At 39.3% G+C, this 22,911-nt stretch overlaps 1 protein-coding gene across 5 annotated transcripts; it reads left to right on the top strand.

Annotated features, from left to right (window-relative positions):
* ppfibp1b (PPFIA binding protein 1b) lies at nt 1-22,761 on the top strand. Of its 5 annotated transcripts, none has more exons than XM_035941868.2 (27): nt 1-160; nt 5,293-5,374; nt 6,141-6,346; nt 7,265-7,354; nt 7,487-7,600; nt 7,998-8,129; nt 9,021-9,113; nt 10,584-10,701; nt 11,971-12,015; nt 14,273-14,334; nt 14,437-14,521; nt 15,060-15,199; nt 15,751-15,848; nt 16,846-16,903; nt 17,125-17,299; nt 17,716-17,748; nt 18,392-18,533; nt 18,701-18,832; nt 19,093-19,243; nt 19,379-19,490; nt 19,657-19,745; nt 20,323-20,445; nt 20,575-20,700; nt 20,787-20,975; nt 21,320-21,484; nt 21,591-21,656; nt 21,761-22,761. In XM_035941868.2, exons 2-27 carry the CDS (start codon nt 5,311-5,313, stop codon nt 21,842-21,844), a joined length of 2,892 nt encoding a protein of 963 aa, XP_035797761.2. In that variant the 5' UTR covers nt 1-160; nt 5,293-5,310; the 3' UTR covers nt 21,845-22,761. The 5 variants fall into 5 exon arrangements, with proteins under 5 accessions (XP_035797761.2, XP_023151739.2, XP_023151741.2 ...); XM_023295971.3 differs by having other exon boundaries at nt 16,843-16,903; XM_023295973.3 differs by lacking the exon at nt 11,971-12,015 and having other exon boundaries at nt 16,843-16,903.
* Nucleotides 22,762-22,911: the final 150 nt, after the last annotated feature.

Here is a 22,911-nt window from a genome sequence, read left to right as displayed (position 1 = left end):
CCTGTCACTTCGACATCATGGCGTAGCGACGCGGACGGTCGGGGGGTAGCGGCTACTGGTGGGAGAAGTTCACAAATGGAGTCCTGTGGACTTTGTAAATAACCGAAACCAGAGGGAACGAACGAACGGAAATATTGAATTTCTTCGAAGTGGAGTATCGGTGAGTGAGTCCGCTGAGGCTTTTGTTTAGTCTGTGATTTTTTTTAACGTTTTTTTAAAAAATCAAAGTTAGCAAACAAATTGCTTCTGGGGCTCGTGCACGTTTCCCCACCGTAGTAACTTTTAACGGTCGTTTTTAGCTTCTTTTAGCGTGTAACTGTAAAAGCTTTTTTTTTTTTTTTTTTTAAAAAAAAAAACGGGTCTCGGGGATTTATGGACGCTTTTAGGAAGTAATAGTCTTTTCAATTGCAGTGTAACTCACCGGTAAGTTTAGTTACGGACCACTTTTGGGACATTTTTGGAAGTTTGAACGGTCTGAAAACCACGTATATCTTCCTATTTGTGTCCAAAACGTAGCGGTAAAGTTGTAGCTTAACAAATAGTGTTATATCGAACCAATAAATCAACATAAACTGGAAAAGTCAGCCTGGCTCTAGTTTATGACTTCGCCACATCTCCAGACTCAGCCAGACGCTGCGGTTAGTTTCTCCTGGTGCCTGAAGCTACCTCTTTTTGCATAAAGTAAACCTCGTCTGGTTTGGTGTTGCCTTGGAGTGGTGCTGACTCTTGAGGTTTGGTACCGAGGTTATATCCAGGGTGAACTAACCCAGACTGTAAAGTTACTTACATGGAGTGTAATACAACAACTTCATCAGTTGTTGTATTACACTCAAGTTGACCTCTAAATTGTTTGGTCGCCCTTTTTAAATTGTTTTCCAAAACAACACAATTGTCTGCAAACCAAATCCCAGATGCTCCCATCAGAATAACTCCGCTAACCTGCTCACTAAACCAGTTGGTTTTGAGTTTTTGACATTCCTGTCTCTGCACTGCATTAGACTTAATTATGGCATTTGTTGTCTTTTTGTACATGTAACATTTTTAACATAATTATTAATCACACATTAGAAAAACTCGCAGGGCTCTTATTCCGACTCCTTCACTGCAGCAAAAAAATGCTAGGAATTTATGAAGAAAGACAGCAGAAAATACCTGCAAAACAAATTTTACTGACTGTAGTGATGCTGTGTAGTCTTGTACACAACTAGACAACTTTATGTAAACCTTCAGCTGAAACATAACCACCCCTCTGCACCACGTGTGCACTATTCAGTGTTGCATTTCATTGCATTTGCATCTATGTCCAAAATGAACAGCTTCTCAGTCAAGTTAAGGTACACGTTGTGCAGTGGCGAGTAATATGAAAGGAATGTGCGCTGCTGTCCAACGTAAATGAATTTCTGCTATGACCTGGTGCATATACTGTATAGGGGCAGGAAAAAAACCTGGAGATTTTATCACATGAAAGCTCCTTTTTTTCAAAAATGAAACTTCCATCTTTTGTTCACCATGTTTACATTGCAGCACTCATTACACTGGTGCCTTTCAGGTTTTTTATTTTTATTTCCAGCCAGTCTATTTATGGAGAAAAGTCTCCCTCCTCTTTACACACGTCTTGTTTTCATATAGACCTTGTTGTATGGTAGTGTAAAATTAGTGATGATGTATTCTGCCCGCTCACCCAGGTTGGAAATAGCTGCAGGTTATTCCAGAGCAGTGTCCCACAGGCGGCCAATCGTGTGAACACCCAGTGAATCACCGGAGACACAGCCTTCTTACCACGCTGCTTCAGTGTCATGCATGTGTAAACCTGGAGACATAACATTAGCTCAAATCATAACAGACAGTTTTCTCATAGTTTATCTTGTAAATGGTACATTGCATATGGGTAGATCTTAAATACACCCCATTGATACATAAAGAAAAGCACTGACTCTCAAGCACTTTGACATAAAACAACATGTTTATTCAGTATTTTGTTGCCCTTAAGCATTTTCTAAGGTTTTCAGTCCAAAATGGGCTGCTCCCTGTTTGAGGTAAAACAAAACGGGTTGTGTCACACAGACTTCGGGTTTTCTCATGGAAACACCGTGTGTAGGTGAAGAATGAGTCAAGGCCTGCATGAGTCAAAACACAGAAAGTGTCATTATGCCGGGAGACTTGGTTCTATCCCAACATGTCCATGGAAATCGTCACATTACTGGGATAAAAACAGAACACGTGAAGCAATCTGCTGTGTGTGCTATGCCTGGTTTGTATGTTCCTTTGTCTCCATGTCTTTTTACCACCATGGCAACTCATCTCAAAGCAGGCTGTTAAGTCGGTTGCATTGCAGCTGTAAACTCTCACCCCTCAGAGACAAGTGACCCTGAGGCTTCTATTTTGTTTTCTGTTTCCTGTACATGCTCAGCAGCATAGATTACCAGTCATTTGGGAATAAGGCATTACAAGATCTTCTCTGTTTTTACCAAGAATACTGGAGCTCTATGTAGAGTGTCCAGATAGGATGGGTTATGATGGCTGTCTTTGCCTAAAGGGACCAGAGCTGAAGAAAAGCAATTATAGCGGTCCACTCTCCCCGTTGTATTCATTATTCTCTGCGTGTCTCAATGAATTACATGGCTGTTTTCACCAAGGGGCATGAAAGCTTTTTGAATTCATTTCTTTTTTTCTTCTTCTTTTGGTTTGGTTTTGAGGCTCTGAAAACAGTATGTTTGCAGGCAGGTGTTGTTGTAAGCACCATGTGTACTGTAGCATTGCGATGCACTTTTTTTCTGTCTTTGTCCTCTTATGCCTCTCAGTCAAAACACCCTGCTACAATGAACAATAGCCCTTTCTGTGTCTTATGGTTGGTGTTAGTGGTGCTTATAGAAAGACAGACAGTGAGACTTTGTTTTTGAGAGCGATGCATGCTTGTTGGGATTTTTGAGATGTCTCCTTTCATAGAAAATTTGTACAGATGGGATATATATACTTAACGGCAAATACATGTATGTCTCTCCCTGATTCCCTTTTAATCCATAATAAAATAGCGACAGACTTAAGCTTATATAGTTAATCCAATCCATTGACCAAAAAATGATTCAGATTATCATTTCAGATATTTTTCATCAACAGTTTCAGTCGTTTACCTGCATGTGTCAGCTGCTCAGATATGAGGAATTGCTGCTGTTCTGTTGGTTTTCCCCCTTTATTTAAGCTGTGAAAGAAATATAAAGGTAAACTTTAATTAATTTTCTATAGAAAACACATTAAAAAGAAGTAATTTATTAATCAAGAAAATACTTATTAGTTGTAGCCCTAAAAACATTCCAGTCCAAAGCCTTTGTTTTGAAAAGACGGCATGGGCAAAGTCACCTTGTACTCTTGCTAGACAAGCCTCTTGTGTTTACGTATGAGTAACAAACCATGGAGGCTTCCCAGCACTGGAGGACAGAGTGCACTTCTCTGTAATTAGGGATTCTTTGTGCTGGACTCTGTGTCCGTCGTAGATCTAGGATAAAACCAAGGAAGTGCTCAGACAGGGTCTTTTTACACTTCTTTGGCACTGGCTGACACATGGACAGCAGGTTTCAAAGCAGCATGTCTGGTCTTGACCTGATGAGTTTGAAGTATGTTTGCTGAAAGCCATGTGTTAACCTTACCCACATTTGCCTTTCTGCTGTGAGAGAAAACCTGACTCAGGTTTTTGAAGGAGATGCCCTACAGGCTTTCATTCCAGTTTGACTCACCATAATCCAAACTTTGCTAGATGCTGTTAAATGCTCAAGTATTTTGTTCCTGGAGTATAGTAAGTGGCTGTAGTTTTGCCCACTTCATATTTTTAAATACTTGTTTTTGTATATAAGAGTTAGACTCTGTTTTCTTCTCTCTTTTGCATGTCATATCTGTGTCCCTCTTGCAAGAATGGGACAAGCAGCAGTGTTGGTTGCCAAAGAGAAGCATTTTTTTTTTTAATCTCAAATACAAAATTTTACTGCTGAAAACCACTCAGCAGTTTACTATGGAGCTGACTGATGGCATGCTGGGTCCTCTCATCTCCTGTCAGCCTGCTGTGTGTTGTGAAGAATCCTAAGTTTTAGTGCATGCTTATTTTACACATAATGGAAACTGTGACCACAGAAATGCTGAAATAACAGTGCTAGGTCTGTGGGTGGTTTCCATAAAGTTTGAAAATGGTGCTACGTCTCAGTGTTGGGCACTCCCAGGATTCAAGGCAGCTGATTAAAGGAAGAGGTGTGTATGCGTGCTTGTGTGCAGATTAGTGCCTTTTATATTCATGTTTAAGTATGCATGAATATACAGCAGTGCCTTTTGATTAAACACTCAAACATAAAGGAACTGCTGTGCTGTTTGGGCAGATGTCCAAGACTGGGACGCTAAAATGTATCTTCGCTGTGATCCAACAAAGTGTCCAGTGTCTTATGGGCAGGACATTCAGTGTGCCAATATTTAAAGTAAATGGCCTGATTGATATTCTGAAATGCATTATTCATTAGTCGCACACTGACAGAGTCTACATAAGATCTCTCCAGCATTGAGCACAAGAAACTAGATCAACTGCACAGAGCATTTATCTATAACTTGAAGTTGTTTTTGTTTGTCATTTTAAGCTGACAGTGACCCAGGTTATCAAGAAACCAGTTAGATGCAGTGCTCGACTTAGCCATTTTCATATAGTCAACCCCAGCTCACAAACCTGGTGTTTTACCAGCCTGAGTGCTTTTTTAGGGTTGAAATCATGTACTGCAGTTACAGCCTAATTTCTGGGTGAAAAGTTTTTTTGTAAAGAGTGCACTCTTTTGCCTAGAAAGCTGAACACTACTGTGACTGGTTTACTGAATTCGAACTTTGATGATATTCACATGTCAAGCACACAGACAAGCAGCTGCAGTGACTTTTTTTTCTCCACAGACTAGACTAAGGTTATCAGAGCACACAGCTAGTTTAGTAAATTCCTTCGTGTTTTCTGTCAACTTCCTTGTTTTCTTTATATTACTTGTGGAATCTTATGAATCTCTTATTTCTCGACCGGAAAGTACTTTGGCTCAGCAGCTGTAGGTTTAAATGAATTAAATAAAGGTGACTTAACTTCGCAGAAATGTTATTTAAATGCATTGCTTCATGTCGTTTAATTATTGTACATTTCAGTAAATCAGTGCCATACATGTTTTGTGGTGCTTTTCAGGAAATAGGGACAAGTATACAGTAGCCTTTCAGTTTGTAAAAACACTGAAATAGTCAGGTAGGAGGTTTAAAGATCTTTTTACATGATTTCATTGTTCCCTAAAGGTATATCAGTGACTGAAGATGATGTCTGATGCCAGCGACATGTTGGCTGCTGCCCTGGAGCAGATGGATGGCATTATAGCAGGTAAAGCTCTCCAACTGCATTATGCATCAACATTTTATCTTGACTATTTAGTAGTTAAAGCAGTTGTATTGTGATTTCTTTTTTTTATAGTTGTGTCAAAGGATAAAGCAACAAAGATATAGCCCTTCCAGGCTTAGTCAATGCTGATAAGACTTTATCTGGTGTCTTGTTATGACTTGTTGCAGAGAAGACATTTTAGATACCTATCATGTGATATCTGGCTCTCCATGTTTGTCAGAGAGATTTTCACATTTTTTTCTGGACTCATTTAGGTGGAGTGGCTCTAAGCCATGTTCAACAAGAGTGCAGTCATGTTAGATTTGCACAAATACCATCTTGTGTTATGTATAAATTTACTATTTAACATGTTTATTCCATAGTGTAGTGTTGCAAGATCTTTTAGAGATAGTGGATGTGGCTCCAGAGGATCAGATGTCAACCTAGTACTTTGAATGACTGTCTTTGAATAATATTATTGCCCTTATGTATTGCAATGCAGCCTGTGATTGCATACTGAAATTTACCATCTACAGTAGAAGTAGTCATATTGCTTGTAAGCCACAGTGAATTGTTACTGTATGCTCACATGAGCATGAGCCACAAAATGTTCCATTGTCTTCTCTGTACTATTAAGATCAGTGCTGTAACTCAGTTAGTCTTGTCAAAATAATTGCAATGTGAATTATGTAGTAACAAAGCTGTCTCTATCTTTAGGCGGTACTTCCTGCTAAAATTTTCTCCTCTCCCATTGTGCTTTTTGCCTCAGGCTCCAAAGCTCTGGACTACTCCAATGGTATTTTTGACTGCCAGTCGCCTACGTCCCCTTTCATGGGTAGTTTGCGGGCGCTTCACCTTTTGGAAGACCTGAGAAGTGTCCTGGAGTTGATGGACACAGAGGAAAGGGAGAGTCTACGCTGCCAAATACCTGATTCCACAGCTGACAGCTTGGTCGAGTGGCTCCATGGTCACCTGGTGAGAGCCTTATATATAAAAAAGAGACACATTTATGCAATAGTAGACTCTTAAGAGCTTTAAAATAACAGTGTTAGTCAGAGTGGATAGATTTGGTGAAGAATTAAGCCCAGGTGTGGCAGTTTCCTAACAGAAGATGATGCAATAATGTCACTCTGGCCTCTTTTTAGTTTTCACCAGAATAGTGTAGCCTCAAGGCGGATCTTTTTCACTGGTGCGCACAACTGGTTTATCTAGACACTCACACAAAAGCCATATAATAGCTCTCGTGTTGCTTTTTTACTGCATGAAGGCTTCAATTCAACTTGAGATTTACATTTTTGAAAACAGTAAGTCGTGTTTTCATGGAAGACATTTTCCCTGTGATTTTTGAACTGGTTTGATTCTGATAAATGTTGTTCTGTGTGCTACATTACATTTCTGAATGTAGAACATCATGAGCAAACAGTCCTGTGCAATTATACAGCTGACTTGTTTGCTCAGGGAAAACATGATTGTCCTGTTCTGCTGAGTGTCCTGGGAATGCAAGACAAATTGCTGGTGTTGTCATTGTTGCAGCCAGTGTGCAGCAAGGAACACGCTGACATCTTGGGAATCAGAGTGGTGTTTGGGAAAGTGATGGGCTGCGGGCCAGGCAGAGTTTTTGTGTAATGCTGTAACTCAGTCTGAGTACAGCAGTCTGAATGTGAGCTTTCTTTTCAGCCATGTAAGGTTTTGTTTGTGCAGGGTAAAGTAGTGTGGCTAGTCACTGTTGGACATGAAGTACTTAATCTGTCACTATTATTTGGGCACTGAAATCTTCAAGGTTTATAAGATCATAGAAATTAAGTAACTTACCTGTACAGGCAGCACTCCAAAAGTTCTAATACAGTCCCTGCAATAATTTCATCTAATCCGTATTTTTTCTTGTCCTTGCAGTCCAATGGGCACATTTCTTTGAGTGGAGCTGACCACTACCAGGAAAGGCTTTCCCGACTGGAGAGTGATAAGGAGTCTCTGGTGCTTCAGGTAGCTATCAAGCAATTCATATATATAATTTTACCTGTGCCTGCCACAAAAGCTGAAATCATGTCATATCTATGCAGGATAGACATAAAATATCCTTTTTGAAAAAAGGAGTAACACCTTGGTTCCTTGCAGGTGAGTGTGCTGACGGACCAGGTGGAGGCTCAGGGAGAGAAGATTCGGGATCTGGATATATGTTTGGATGAGCACAGAGAGAAACTCAACGCCACTGAGGAGATGCTGCAACAGGTGTGTGTGTGGGCGCTTTGATATATAATAAGGCTTGGGACAAATTGTTTACTCATGAGGGCCATGCAATAATACAGCCTTAACATGGTGCACATGTGTGTGGGTGGCACTGACTTGTAACTGGAACATTTGAGTTCATGTCCTTTTGTTAGTAAGCATCTGCTGTGTTGGATAAATGTAACATTTCCAGTGTGCCTCTACATATAGTCTACAAATACTGAGTGAAGAAGAGGTTTCTCCTTGTACTTGTCAGTTACTGAGATATTGCTTGCTGTTTTCTGAGTCTATATATTTACAGCAACAATGCCAATACTAGTGGTGTTGTTTCGCCTGCCACTAAGGACTATATTGCAACCACAAAGTTGTTTTTTTAGACCGTCATCATTTGCCATTGTAGGAGCTTTTGTGCAGAAGTGCACTGGAGAACCAGAAGATCGAGCTGATGTCTGAAGTGTCAAACCTCAAGCTGAAGCTGAACGGCATGGAGAAGGACAGGCTAGACTTTGATGACCGATTCAGGGACAGCGAGGTACATGAACTAATGCTCAGAACAGGAATCCGTGTTGTTTCTGTTTCATTTCCATCTTGCTGAGCAAACACACATGCACACACACTCTCACCCTTGGCTAAACAAACATTCATTTGTGTTGTCTAACACCTGTGTGCGAGAGGGTCTTTTTTTATCGTCAGTCTCAATTTCGTGTGTTAAGCTGGAAAAAAGTCAGAAAATTTACAGTACTGCAGGGAAGTATCAGCATTCACTGAACAAGCCATGAGAGATATGGCTGCAGTGCTTGTTGTGATTATAAATGTAAGACTTTGGTGCACAAAGTGGTTTATTTTATTTTTTATACTGTATTTGGATTTATTGCCCTCCAGTCAAAAGCTTTTTAAAGATTAAACTGCCAACCATTTGTTTACTGGAGATGGGGAGATATCTGCTCCCAGATGAACCATGCAGAATGCTTGGAAAGCTTTCAAACACGTCATGTTATTGTTGTAGCAGTGCGGTCGTCTCTTCCACCCCACTGGAACAAAAAGCTGCTGTCCATGTTCCGCCTCACAGCACATAAATCAGTTCTTTTCTACTAGCAGCTTCCTCTCATTTTATCACTGCTGCTATGAAGCACTTAATCTCTGAAGAATTTCCTCCAAACGTATCAGGAGATACTTAATAGAGTTTATCTTCACTGTACCAGTTTGCTGAATTAAATCAAATTTATAAGATCTAAAAAGCGAATGATATATAAGAAGGTGTAAATTTTTACTGTATCTTCTAACCACGAGCTGCCATAATGAAATTTAATATGGAAATAATCAACTGCCATTTGAAAAGACATATGTAATCGTCTCAATCCCCAGTACTTTAGGTGCTTCTATTACATGATCATTCTGTGACATGCACTTCATCTTCTTTCAGGATTTGATTCTTGAAATTAATGAACTGCGGTACAGATTGACAGACCTGGAAAATGAGAAACTACAGTACGAAAAGAAACTTAAATCTACAAAGGTGAGTTGCCACAGACCTCTTTTCTGGCTGTTTGTGTGTTTCCAGGAATTATCTTCTCCAGCTAAGAAACCAGTTTTTCGTACAGAACCCATCTTGCTGTTGGAAATATTTTAGAACTATTTGGGCCACTTCACTAGTAGGAATCAGAAGAAAGTCAGACATGCCATTATTTTTTCCACAACAGATTTCTGTAGCTTTGTTCACACCTACTCTTTTGTGTTAGTCAAATCAGTACCATCATACCATCTCTGTCTGTTTCTGTTAGCACTTTCCAATGAGATATAATCATTTTATTTTGGATTTATTCAAATTCAAAAATTCTGGTGGCTGTTTTTAGGGTTTGGAATAGAGTTACCTATGATTGTTATAACCCAATATGATTTCTAGGATACCTTGTTCATTTGACATGAGTGTATTGTATGGTCTATGTCTTATCTTGGCTGAAGTTTAGGATGAAATGTGTCTTTCCAGTTTTTATCCACAGAGTTTAAAAACTGCACATTAATTTGTGAGCTGCCTACTTTTAACGTGCTTTACACTTTTGATACCTTTGTTTGAATCTTGGATATTCCACCTTCTTTACCTCTTTTATCTTCACATCTTCTTGCATCTCTATTTTCTTTTTTTTCCTTGGTTTGTCTCTCTACTGCTAGTCACTAATGGCCAAGCTTTCTAGCCTGAAAATCAAAATGGGCCAGATGCAGTATGAGAAACAGAGGAGAGAGCACAAACTCCAGGCTATGAAGGTTGGCTTTTCTCAGGATGATTGTTGTGCTTGCTGTATGATTATGGTTTTTGACCTCTCCCTTTGGCTCCTCTTCTGTTTTTCTTTATTTATTTTTGAGGCCAAAAGAAAGCTGTTTTGCTGCAATTTTCTTTTTTTTAACCTTTTTTGGGAAAATGATGTCATTTCTTTGCAAACAATGAAATCACTTAATTTACTTAACCATGCAATACAGTAAAATGTTAAAAGTCAAGTGCAGTCAGAAATACCACTTCCTCAAATCTGCATCTACAAGGCACTCGTTTCAGCCAACACTCACATTTTTTAAACCACAGGTATGTTTTAATTTTAGGTTATTTCTTTCTAAAGTTGGCACAGTTCTGTTTCCTGTGCCTTTCTTTATCCCTCTTTACACTTGTCCCACTGATTTCCTTTTTTCTGACCCTCTCTATTAAAACCTACAGTTTAATGTGTCTTTCACTGTGCTCGATTCCTGTTCTGGTCACTCAAATATGTTGTTTCTGTAATGGCTTGTATATTTGTTATTACCTCAACCCTCCCAGACATCAGTGCTTACCACCCACCTCACACACGTTACCCTTCGAACAGGTATGGCTTGCGTGCCTGTACGCCACGTCAGCGTCTGTGAACCTTTGTGTTGTGGTTTGTTTGTAGTGTTGAGTTGGGGTGGGGGAGGTGATGTCAGTGTGGAGGAAATATTCTCACCGTTGTCCCCTGTTTACCAGGAGGAGCTTGCCATACTGAGGAGGCAGCTGGAGGGCAAAGACGGAGAGATGAGGAGGCTACAGGACGAGACAGGCTTCAAATCCATCTCCCTTAGCAGTGCAGATCCCGCAGAGAGAGGTGGGAACAGCCAGTCAAATCACAGGCCTCACTGAAGATGAGCATGCCTGATGTTTATCGTCTCTAAAGCCCTTTTCAGATATGGGATACATAACATCACTGGTTTCAGCAATTGTTAAATTGACGGCATTCTGTCTTTTATATGTAGATCACTTTAACATCAATGCTCCTGACTGCTTCATTTAGATGTCCTCAAGGCCACAGTACATATGCAACATTTCTTCTAAATGTGAGATTGGATTGACATCAAGTGATGTATAATACATAATAATGCACTTATAGTTAAAAGACTAGATCTAAACTAATAGCAAGCTGGTCAAACTGTCCAGAAAATAATAGCCTGCTTTGTTTAGGATTTCTTAAACACTGAAAATTCTGTGTGATGATAAGTTAACTACTTCACTAACTGCTATGAAACAAATAACTTAACTGTAACTTCTAAACTGTGACTCTGTGACAGCTCATTTGTCTAATGTAAAAGAAAATACACAGTGATTTGCTCCTGACCCATCCTGTCTCCAAGTCGGAGATAATTTATAATTCCAAATAATTAATGAGATTTCTATTCCACTGTGTAAAGCATGCAGATGTCTCTCTTTGGAGATGCCCATATGGATCCTGCTGCTGTTTGCTACTGCAGACATTTAATGCATTCAAAGGAAGGAGTCATGCCAACAGCTGGAAGCAACAAACGAAGCTTCAGCTGTTCTCAATATTTAATCAAAACCTTCGATTGAACTTGTTATTGGTGAATCTGAGTTGCTGACTGTCTTAATTGCAATAAAAATTTATCTTTATGGACATTTCAGCTTGTAATAGATATAACATTGTGGGCAAAGTGAATGAAAGAGGTGTTTGGCACACAACAGTGTCTTTTGCACTGTGATGTTTTTGGACTATTGTTAGTGCTAAAATGTCGACAAAAAAGCCTTCCCAAAGTTGCGTCACACAACTCGGAGTACCGTCAGTGTGCCAATTTGTTAATCTGACTGCTTGCAGTTCGGGCTTGTGTCGTCTTAAAAGTGGTACAAAAATGTTACTAGATCCAGCCCACTAAGATTGCTGTCGTGACGTGTGGAAAAGTCACCAGGTTGTGTGTACACATGAAGCCGACATGTTCAGTTGCTGTTGCTGTTAATGGAATAAAGTGTATGTCTGAAAAGTGCTTAATGTATGTCATGAATGAGTGGTAATATCTGCTCATAATTAGAAACGCATTAGGATAAAGTGTTACTGCCTTTTTGTTTCAATATGTTTTGTCCTGTTTAGTCTCTCATCCAGATGAAACTCTTAGAAAGAGGCTGAAAGAAAAACGTAAGGGGGGTTTTTATGCCTGTATTTATTACTGCACTTATTGCACCCACCCCAACCCCTGTTTGCATGAACGAGCATGAGCCATCTGAACTCTGCTTGTCCATTATAACCCATCAGAGTGCCAGTACTGACCACAGAGCACCACATCTCAGTTAAACTGTTCAACTTTAATTTTTCTGATTTTTGAATGGAACAAATCTCAGGTCTTCCATATCTCTTATCCCTGTGTTTTTAATGTCCATCTAAAACGGCAACAAGAACTGTTTGCTTTGTGTTTTCAGCAGGAATGAGGAATGAACTCTGTTGTTTGTCATAACTATTCAGGCTGCTCACTCATCCTTCTTACTGATGTCCTCCCACAACAATCACCTCCTATATCCCCAATACCTCTCCTCAAAGTCCTCTAAATCTTCCCTTGCTCACACCAACAGCCATTGTGTGCCCTGCTAACCTGTTATGTCATTGTCCTGTTCACTGTTGTCTGACAGTAACTCTGTTGTGAGAGCTATTTTTATGTCTTTGTTTCCATCAGTTATATATGTGTGTGTGTATATGTATATATGTATATATATATATATATATATATATATATATATATATATATATATATTCACTTACATAGAACAGTTTCATTTTTCGCTTGCAGCACACACTCCCCCAACATGACTACAAATAAAGCTGTCCAGATTACCACAGTTGGCCAGCACCGACACACAATTGTCTTTTATGCTTCTACTGAGCACACCCAATAAACATTCACTCTGCCGTTGGAAAAACTAAGCGAACCCTTGGATTTAATAACTTGTCAAACTTTCTCTGGCAGCAATAACCTCAAACAAACATTTCCAGTAGCCGTAGATCAGATTTGGACAACGTCTCAGAGGTGTTTTTGGACTGTTCTTCCACATGAAACTGGTTTAGCTCAGCAATATTATGTTGTGAACGACTCTCTTGAGGTCGGTCCATAATATCTCAGTTGGGTTAATGTCTGCGCTCTGACTTAGCCACTACAAAAGGAGGGTTTTCTTTGTTCGAGGCCATTCCTGTAGATTCACTTTGATGTTTAGAGTCATGACTGTCCTGCCTCCTCATTCAACAACTGCTGAGCTGCAGCGGGCAGACAGCCACCCTGACATTATCCTGTAAGATACCTTACTTGGGATAAGCTTGGGAATTCCCCTCAGTAATGGTGAACTGTCTGTTTTTTCACCTCCAAGAGGATGTTTTTATGCTATCTGGTTTCATCAGACATCAGGCCATAGCACTGTGGACCGTAAAGATGCTGTCTTCTTTTTTCTTTTTCTTATTTCAACTAGAGAGCTGTAAATTCCTGTGTAGTGTCCTGCTATGGACACCAGATCTTCTTAATGATTTAAAAGATGCATGAATAGATATGTTAATCTGCTCCACTTATTCTTTTAATCCTTTAACTGTTACCCTGTGGCTCAATGAGAATTCTGTGTATGCATTTGGAGTCATCCCAGCTGGATACACATTTCTGGGGAGAGTAGCCACAGTACTAAATCATCTCCATATTTAGACAGTTTGTCTATATGTATCAATATCAAAATGTTGTAACCCTATCCAGCTTAATGCAAAACAACCTTTGTCATAGTATGGTTTACATTAGCAAGTGTTTCTGGTGACTTCAAAGTGTTACTTATGAAATTTATGAGTGAAAGTAGCCCAGAGGTTCACATACTTTTTCCAGGCTGTGAATGTATAAATAATGTGTTCAATATAGACTTGATAATTTGTGTGTTAATGGTTAAAATCACTGATACTCATGAAGTGAAGTTATAACCAAATTTACAACAATTTTATACATAAAGGCAATTCATTTCATTGGGTTTATTTTTCTTTTTTTGCCACTGCATATATCTCAGACACCTTAAGACAAGGTCAAAACATTAAACGGTGTGTGTTAGTTTTCTACTAGAGAACAGGCTAAAATACACTTGTTTTGGTTTACTTATTGATCATCATAAAGCTGAGGGAAAAAGCATGAATAGAAACAGAGGATTGCTATTGTTAAGGTTCAGTGCTCACAGTGCCTTGCCAGAGTGTGTGCTCTGAAAGGGAACATGTTCTAGCAAAGTTAAATATGTGAAACAGTTGCTCAGAAGAGGAAATTGTGTGTCAGTTTAAAGCATTCCTAAAAATCAGACCATGTGGCTAAATGACAGTCAGTAATTTTGCAGCCTTCACATCATAAACACTACAGTTCTTTGTCTGATATCTGTTTTTTCCTCACTAGATGTGGAAGTGCAGAGAATGAAAAAAGCAGTTGAGTCATTGATGGCAGCAAATGAAGAAAAGGTACATTTTACAAGCTGTGGTTCACTTTGCATCATACCAAAGGATTCAACTGTCCTGAAAAATTTGCCTCATTTTGTGATTAAATTGTCTTTTCATTTGCAGGATCGTAAGATTGAGGAACTGAAGCAGTCACTTTTGCGGTACAAGAAAGTTCAAGACATGGTGATGTCAGTGCAAGGAAAGAAAGGTTAGACTTTGATTCCAGTAAATGAACAACACTGATGTTATATCACTGAGAAATAAGTGCTTGAGTGAATCAATGTGGTGAACATTACAGCCAGTTATTTTTCATAGCATTGTAATGGTTTTAATAGTGATTTCCAATTTTTTGATCCAGGCCCTGACTTGATTTCAATATAATATTATGTCATTTAATGTGTAAATTATCTTGCAACTTTTTATGATCAAAAAGTTTGAGTTTACTGACAAATGACATGTTGTCAGTTTGCCCACGAGTTGCTTGTTTTTGGGGGCTGTATTTGTATAGCTTTCTGTTTTTTTATACATATTAAACTCTGCAGCTTTCTGTTTTATTTTTAGGCTGTTTTAGAGCCTCCTTTTATATACATTTACCTCTTTTTTTGAAACTTTGACCCATGTCTAATATGAACATCCAACATAGCATTATATATATGTTTATATAAGACAGAAAATAAGGAGGAGCATATTGGGTTATTTTAAATTTCACTTGCCAAGTTATTCTTCTAATTCACTGTGCACCTCAGAGAAAACAAAGGATAATGAGCATGTTGAGAGCCCTGGAGATGGATCCATTGCATTCTTGTGTGCCAACCCTGTGTCTGTGGAATCTGAAAAGCCAGAAGTTACAGATGTTGAACAACTGAAAAGGAAAAGCCCAGATGAGGTTTGTACAGCATTGCATGATGTGATGTCAGAAATGCCATCAGAGTGAAGATCGATGTATGTTGAAAAAATTGATTTAAACAACATAGTAGATGAGATGTACTTAATATCACAGAGTGTTTCAAACATGAAAAGTATGAGAGAAGATGGTTAAAGAAAGTGTTAACTGGAAACCACACATACTGTTGGGTTATTTTCAAATTTATTGGTAATGAGTAGTTGACTAAAATAAATTCAGTTGTACTGTGGTTTTTACCTTTTTCCCTTTGAGCAACATCACATATTATTAAACTCTAAAAGGCTCAGTAAAACACTCACACTCACAAATACCTCACATTAATTTCACACTTTGGAAAAGAGTGTTGAAGGGCTTGACAGCTAATTAATTGAATAACATCCTCTGTCAGTACTTTAAGCGTGTGTGCAGATTTAGACTGTTCTCAAGGCCCCAGTAGAATATAAAAGTGGATGTTTTAAGGTCATACACACTTTACATTTTTAAAACTCCTTATTTTTTATCGGTCTTATTTTCTTATTCTGATCCATGCTTAGCTGGAGAGCCTCAACGGACTGAGCGAAGAGCCCTCGCCTACGCCCAGCCCTTCTGATCTAGAGCGAGTTTCAGAGTCTTCACCAACATATGTAGAAAGGTGAAATGTGTAAAATATTTTCTGTCTCATTCATTGCTGTTTACTCCAAATCAAAGTCTGGTGTAAAAGAAGCTAATGTATTTTTATAACCAAGATACGGACCATTTGTTACTTTTCATGGTGCTACTTATTTACATTATGTGGCATTTTATTTACTTATATTCAATGTGTAACTGATGTGTCTGATTTAAAGGATTTTCACTGTAGCTGGTGACACTGGCTGGCTCATACTCATTTGTCTGGGGCAGATCACTGGTTACATGTGGTGTTGTGCCACATGTTTGGCTTTAACATGCCATTGTCTTCTGTCTCGTACATAGTTTCCTGTCACACTCCAGTGCAAAGCGAACACAATAGTATCTTTTCATCAGTATTGGATGCAGTGTTGCACACTCAAGTGATTAGAAATCTGACCACTTGTGGCAGAGGATTGCTCCCCACCTGTGCAAGAAAAAAATATTTTTTCCTCACCCTAATTATTGTAGTTTCTAAATCATTTATGCAAAGTCAGACTTTATCAAAATTATACACTTGGCATGAGATCTTTAACATAAAAAAGCATGTTTTGACATTACAGGATTTTTCTCTGGTGAAAGAAAACACATTTTAATTTAATACAATAAGCAAGGCTCTCGAATTTTGCAGTTTTATTGTGTACTTGCATATCTATTAGTAAATATTGCACCTATTAAGATGTAACTATGTTAGTATAATGGTCTGATTGCAGTATTTTGTTTACAGCATTCAAGTTTGTGTGTTAGCAGGGTGACACATGTTTTGTTCATTTGCTCCGGTCGTTAATCAGGGTGTGAGGAAGTGTGTCAGTTTTACCTCTCAGTCAGTGAAGTCACACGGCAGAAGAATGTGTGTCACAATAATTTCTTATATCCTGTAGCCTCGCACTGCTGTTTCTCAGAACCATGTAAGACAGACATACATATCTTAACTGAACCGCTATAAGTCAAGTGTGTACTGTTGTGGATTGTCATCTCAGCAGCCAAGATGCCCCCAAGACCGTGAGCCAGGACCACCTGGACAGGGGCAGTAATGACAAGGTAAGGGGAAAAAGTTACTTAATGAAAAAGTAGTTGTGTTATTATTTTTACTTTATTTTGTTTCATGTTTATCACAAACTTTTTTGGGATATATTAATTTATTATAATAAAAGTCTACTTGTAGCCTTTTTTACATTAGAATGTTCTGCTTTGTTCCACAGCCTCCAGTATAATGTGTGTGAATATAGATTTTGATAAGAGTAATGTTTTTGGTGTCTTAGAGTACAAGTGAAGAGGTCAGTAAGATGAATGAAAAGCCTCCCATGAGTCCCTCTGCCACATTGCCTGCCAGCACAGATGAGGATAGCTTCGGCTCAAGAAAGGCACGTTCATCTTTTGGAAAGGGATTCTTCAAGATCCGTGGGGGAAAGAAAACAAACAGTACCCCTAACCTTGGTGAGAGCAAACCGCATGTTCTGACATCATGTGTTTCATCTAATCGTGTTTGACATTAACCTAGTTTTGGAACTGACTGGTTGTTTACTAGAGGGTGCCATTTTCTTGGAGATTTTTCTTTCACCACGTATGAGTTTTTATTTTCTCAAGCCACACCCATGGGATACGCTATATGGACCAAGACCATAATTTGCAGCCCACACAAACTGTGGTCCCCATTTAATTATGGAAGTCTGTTTCTGTGTTGCAGTATGCCTTTCGTCCTGTGTATGTGTTTTTGTGTGTGTACTGTATACATGTACATGTCTGTGTTCCACCTCTCCAATCCCGTTATTATTTCAATCATAATGTCTGTACTCTTGTTTTGTTCTTTTTCTGTTGGACCCTGTGTTGTGTGCACTTTGTAACACATGAAGACCGCTGCAGGAGTGCGAGTGCGCCTATGCTAGGTACAGTATAGACTGCAAGTCATGGTAGGGTTGCAGTAGTTCTCCAAAGAAAGCAAAGGAAACTACCGTCCATATCCTATATCTTTGTGCATCTATACCTTGCCCAGTCTATCCAGCTGACATGCCTTTTTTTTTTGTATATTTCAGTAGCTGCAGTGCTTTAACATCCGCATCCTCACCACTACCCTTTTTGCACAAATGCTGTCTGTCCAGCATACAGTATGTTTATGTTGTGTTTGTTGATATGCTTGTGTGCCTGCATGTGTTTGCCTACACTTTTTTCTTTCCATCAAAACCTTCCACGGACACAGATCTGTGTTGAGATCCTGCTTAATAGGTGAAAGGATTTATTTGGATCTTAATAACTAAAATAAAACCATAAATTTTTTGAACTTTTAAAAATTCCAAAACTTAGTCAGATATCATTGTGTCTGATGCATGCATACTAGAGAGCGCACTGCTTTTAATGCCCACTGCCATGACCTCTCAGTCTGTCTAGTTCTAGGAGTTGTCATGTGTATGTCTGTGTTTTCTGGGTCTCTGCATCGGCCCTGTGCAGCAGCTCTGTTTCCACCGATCAGTGCATGTCTCCCACACTGATGCTCATGATGTTGATGATGATCTGTGGGCATTGTTTGTACAGCTGAAACAGAACGACAGGGCACCGACCATCTGGATTTGGCTGGGCTGCCACAGAGGTCAGCTAACAGCGACAGCACACACACCCTCCCTACGACCCCAGAGAACAGGAAAAAAGCCAAAGGAATAAAGAAACTCTTTGGGAAGTGAGTGGAAAAATGATGCAAGAATCTTTAACTTGATTTTAAGAATAGTTCAATACATGACACTTTAGTAAAATTATAAGACTTGACAAAAGTGGGAGCTTGTTCACTTTGGAGTGTCACTATGAGGATATTTTTAATATTTACACTTGAATGTGTTATTTTTTTAGGCTAAAAAGAAGCCAGTCTACCACTTTTAACTTGGATGATAATGTACCAGAGGGTGAGTTCAAGCGGGGAGGAGTGCGCGCCACAGCAGGACCCAGACTGGGTTGGTCTCGTGACCTCCAACGAGTTAATAAGTGAGTCTGTGCGTTCAGCATGAGTAATCAAAGTCAGAAAATGTTTTCCAAGTTTTGAATCTTTGTTGGACGGTGAAATTTAGAGATAATACAGAGATTTTGACAAAGCAGTCTGTTAGAATAGCAAAGGCACGAAAAATGCATGTACTCCTCTCACAATTAATCTTATATTGATTCGATACCTGTCTTTCGCATCTTATATTGATTTGATACCTGTCTTTCGCTACCTGCATACCTCTAAAAATGTTGTTGTTCCTTAGTGACGTGGATGCTCCTTTTGCACGTTGGTCAAAGGATCAGGTCTGTGATTGGCTGCAGGAGCAGGGTCTCGGTCTTTATGTGAACATGGCTCGTGTTTGGATCTCCTCTGGACAGACGCTGCTACAGGCCTCACAACTGGACCTAGAGAGGGTGAGATGAACCAGAAGAATTTAATAAGTTTACTAATGCTGGCAGACAGGCAAAGTATTCTTGTCCTGAACTTACTGTTTAGTTCTTCAGGGATGATGTTTGTAATCTTCACTTGTCTTCTTGTGGATGGTTCAGGAGCTGGGCATCAAACACCCGCTGCACAGAAAGAAGCTGCAGCTGGCTCTGCAGGCCCTCGGCTCAGAGGAGGAGGATAATAAGGGAAAGCTGGACTACAACTGGGTGACAAGTGAGTACCTTCTGCCAGTTCAAGACGAGACAATTTATCAATGCTCTGCTGGTCAAAGGGACTATTATGTAGTTTTTATGTCTATTTATTTATGTATATCCAGTTTTAATCATATTTCAGTTTCATTTACTTCTTACTACACTTTGTTCTTTTTGCTTCCTTTCAGGATGGCTGGATGACATTGGCCTGCCTCAGTATAAGACCCAGTTTGACGAAGGGAGGGTGGATGGTCGCATGCTGCACTACATGACAGTGGTGAGTGTTGACAAGAGACACGTCCTTCCTTCACACAGCCTGCGGATAACTAGGCCTGATGACTCCAGTGCCATCTCATGTTAGGATTATTGCAGAGTCTGATGAGCTCCAGTGAAGGCAGCCTGCTCTCATCACTATGATATCTGTGAGAATGCTGAAAGCTTTGGTGCTGTTTAAACTTAGAATTTTTTACAGCAGCTACTGCACCATAGACTCAAGTTTTTTGCTGCAGCAGTCATTGACTGTGTTCTTTTATACTTTCCACATTTGCTAGTACACTATAGTCTGCTAGCGTCAATGTTTCGTAAATTTCATTATCACCGAAGTCTGTGAGAGGCAACTCCTTTACAAGAATGGTTTATGTTCAAACACAGAATAAGTAGATGCCAGCCTACTACAAATGTATGGCCAGACTCCCTTCAGCGAGTAGAAAGTAGTGTAACAGTAGTTTGTGTTGTCCACATCTGTCCATGTGTATCTACAATCGAGTATAATCAAGACCAATATTTAGTCACTTCTTCCACTACATTTAGTTAGAATTTTACAATAAGGCGCTGATTGATGCTTTTTCCCACAGGATGACCTCCTTTCTCTGAAGGTGGGAAGTGTCCTTCATCACCTCAGTATCAAGAGGGCTATTCAGGTTCTTCGACTCAACAACTACGAGCCCAACTGTTTGCGTCGTAGGCCATCAGATGAGGTGCGTTCTGTTAGACCTTCAAGAAAGGAATAGTTTGGCACGGCTTAGCACCTTGCACGGCTGTATGTAAATGTACTCTGCCTTGAATTTGTGATTTGTTCACCTTCTGTCTGTGCTTTGTGTCTCTAGAACAATATTTCACCTGCAGAGATTTCCCAGTGGACCAACCACAGGGTGATGGAGTGGCTGCGGTCTGTGGACCTCGCTGAATATGCTCCTAACCTGAGAGGCAGTGGCGTTCATGGAGGCCTAATGGTGAGAAAATTAGGTGCTCAGATTACCTGGGAAGCAAATACTCTCCTTAAATGCATCCACTTCTAATACGTCCACTTTCTGCTCAGGTTCTAGAGCCACGATTCAATGTGGAGACCATGGCTTTGCTGCTCAACATCCCCCCCAACAAGACCCTTCTGCGTCGCCACCTTGCCACACATTTCAACCTGCTCATTGGCTCAGAGGCCCAGCAGCTCAAACAGGAGTGTCTTGAAAACCCAGACTACACGTTGCTTACTGCAACTACTAAAGTCAAGGTAATGAATGAAAGATTGTGTATTTTAAATGAATTTTCTCGATGTGTAGCCAAAACAAATTTGTTTCTCTCTTATTTTAAAGGCTGTAATGATTTTGGAAATAAGCAACATATTCAAACTTCAGATTTTCTGTAATAATATCAATTTTTGCGTGGCAATGAAATGCACAGAAAGAATGAATCAAAATGAAGCCAAAATAGTTGAAAGTAGTAGTGTATGTGTGGATATGTTTATTTACATGTCAAAATGATACTTGGTTATTGAAAAGTGATGACCCTTAGGGACATATTCTTTCCTGTTTGGTTGTATCTAATATTTCTTTACGTTCTCTTTCTTCATACCAGCCAAAGAAACTATCATTCGGTAACTTTGGCAGTTTGAGGAAAAAAAAGCAGGAAGAGAACGAGGAGTACGTCTGTCCGATGGATGTAGAGATGCCAAAGGGTCGAAGCTTCCAGAAAGGCTTCGAGCTCCAAATCTATGAGGATGATCTTGACAGACTAGAACAGGTGAACTTGTTTTTTCTATCTAATTACAGATACAGTATACACCCACTTATGTTTCTGTATTTTATTGAGGATCTCAGTTTAGTGAACTGGGTTTGTTTTTTCACAGATGGAGGACTCGGAGGGAACTGTGAGACAGATTGGAGCTTTCTCTGAGGGTATTCAAAATCTGACGGTAAGAATATCGAGCTTGGCACAAAGTCTATTCCACCCATAGATTGTTGAAGTAGTTTTTTCTTGTGAAGTTAAATGTTTTTCTTTTCTTATGCCTTCTACCAGAGCATGCTGAAAGACGATGAATTCTTTAAAGAGATTTCAAATTCACCGAACCCCAGTGTAACAGACGACGACTCCAACGCATGAGACTGTTGGCTTCAGACCTGGTCCTGCTGTGAATGAAACTCTGTGCCAACCTTTTCTACTTGCACACTTGTCTCAACAAATCCCGAGAATGCTCCTGCAGTTCTTTTTAGTGTTACGTTCAACAAAGAGCCAAAAGTATTCCAATGTCAGTCTTTCTGTGGGTTTTAAATGATGGTGTTGTGAAAGCCTACAGTCCAGTGGCCACTATTACTCCTGAACTTTGTCTCCATTACTGTCGCCTGATGTCAGAGGAACACTAAGGACAACACCACTGCTCGCCTGCCAGCTGGTTTCTGGAGATATTTTTTACTCTGTGTTTGTGACGGAACTGATGTGTCAACCAGCAGAAAATGACATCTAGAGAATATAGATTTAATATATGTCTTTGAAATCGCCTTCTGACTGTAGAGATGTTTGAGAAAAGAGATGAACTTCGTAGAGGTAGGAGACTTCATACAAGTTAAATGCTGAGAATATGTTCCTGTTTTTTGAAGTTAGTGTAAAATAATAACTCCAAAACAGCTGCTATGTTTTCTACACAACTGAACCCTACTAATTAAATGATAATGGTCTTATATTTTATCTTTTTTCTAAAGATTTTCAGTAGTACTCCTGCATTTGCACATATACATATACAGTACAAAGCCTAACGAATATCAATGCATGGAAATGAAAACAAACACATTCATTTTTTTTTTTTTTTTTTTTTAAACCATAAAACGATTTTAAATGGGAACCTGCTGGCTGACATGGGCAAATGTGGCATATTCACATTAAGAGATGAGATAATGTCTGGTTATTATTCTCAAAGTAATAATATTGTAATGCAACTCGACCACATCTGAAAAAATAGATTGTATTGTTGTTGTTTTTTTACACTTATCCAAATATTAAGATCAATAAAGTGATTTAAATAAGTTTGTTTTTCCTGAAATTGACAAATCCATTCTTTTGCAGCAAGAGTGGATCCATTTGGAACCTCATTTTTCTAACGTAAATCAAGACCATTAGGAGTTGAGCAACTGGTGTGACTGAATTCTTTTGCATAGATGAAAGCATGAATTAAA

This window comes from Amphiprion ocellaris, chromosome 3, assembly GCF_022539595.1.
Source record: "Amphiprion ocellaris isolate individual 3 ecotype Okinawa chromosome 3, ASM2253959v1, whole genome shotgun sequence".
In the NCBI taxonomy this organism is placed as follows: domain Eukaryota; kingdom Metazoa; phylum Chordata; class Actinopteri; family Pomacentridae; genus Amphiprion; species Amphiprion ocellaris.
This window is presented reverse-complemented; position numbering and strand designations above follow the sequence as displayed.

Bases quoted from the DNA above. Each gene is read 5' to 3' on its own strand.
- ppfibp1b (XM_023295971.3), top strand. From the start codon at position 5,311: ATGATGTCTGATGCCAGCGACATGTTGGCTGCTGCCCTGGAGCAGATG. The intron at 7,601-7,997 runs GTGTGTGTGTGG...TTGCCATTGTAG, and splicing joins CTGAGGAGATGCTGCAACAG to GAGCTTTTGTGCAGAAGTGC. The intron at 14,335-14,436 runs GTACATTTTACA...TTTCATTTGCAG, and splicing joins TGGCAGCAAATGAAGAAAAG to GATCGTAAGATTGAGGAACT.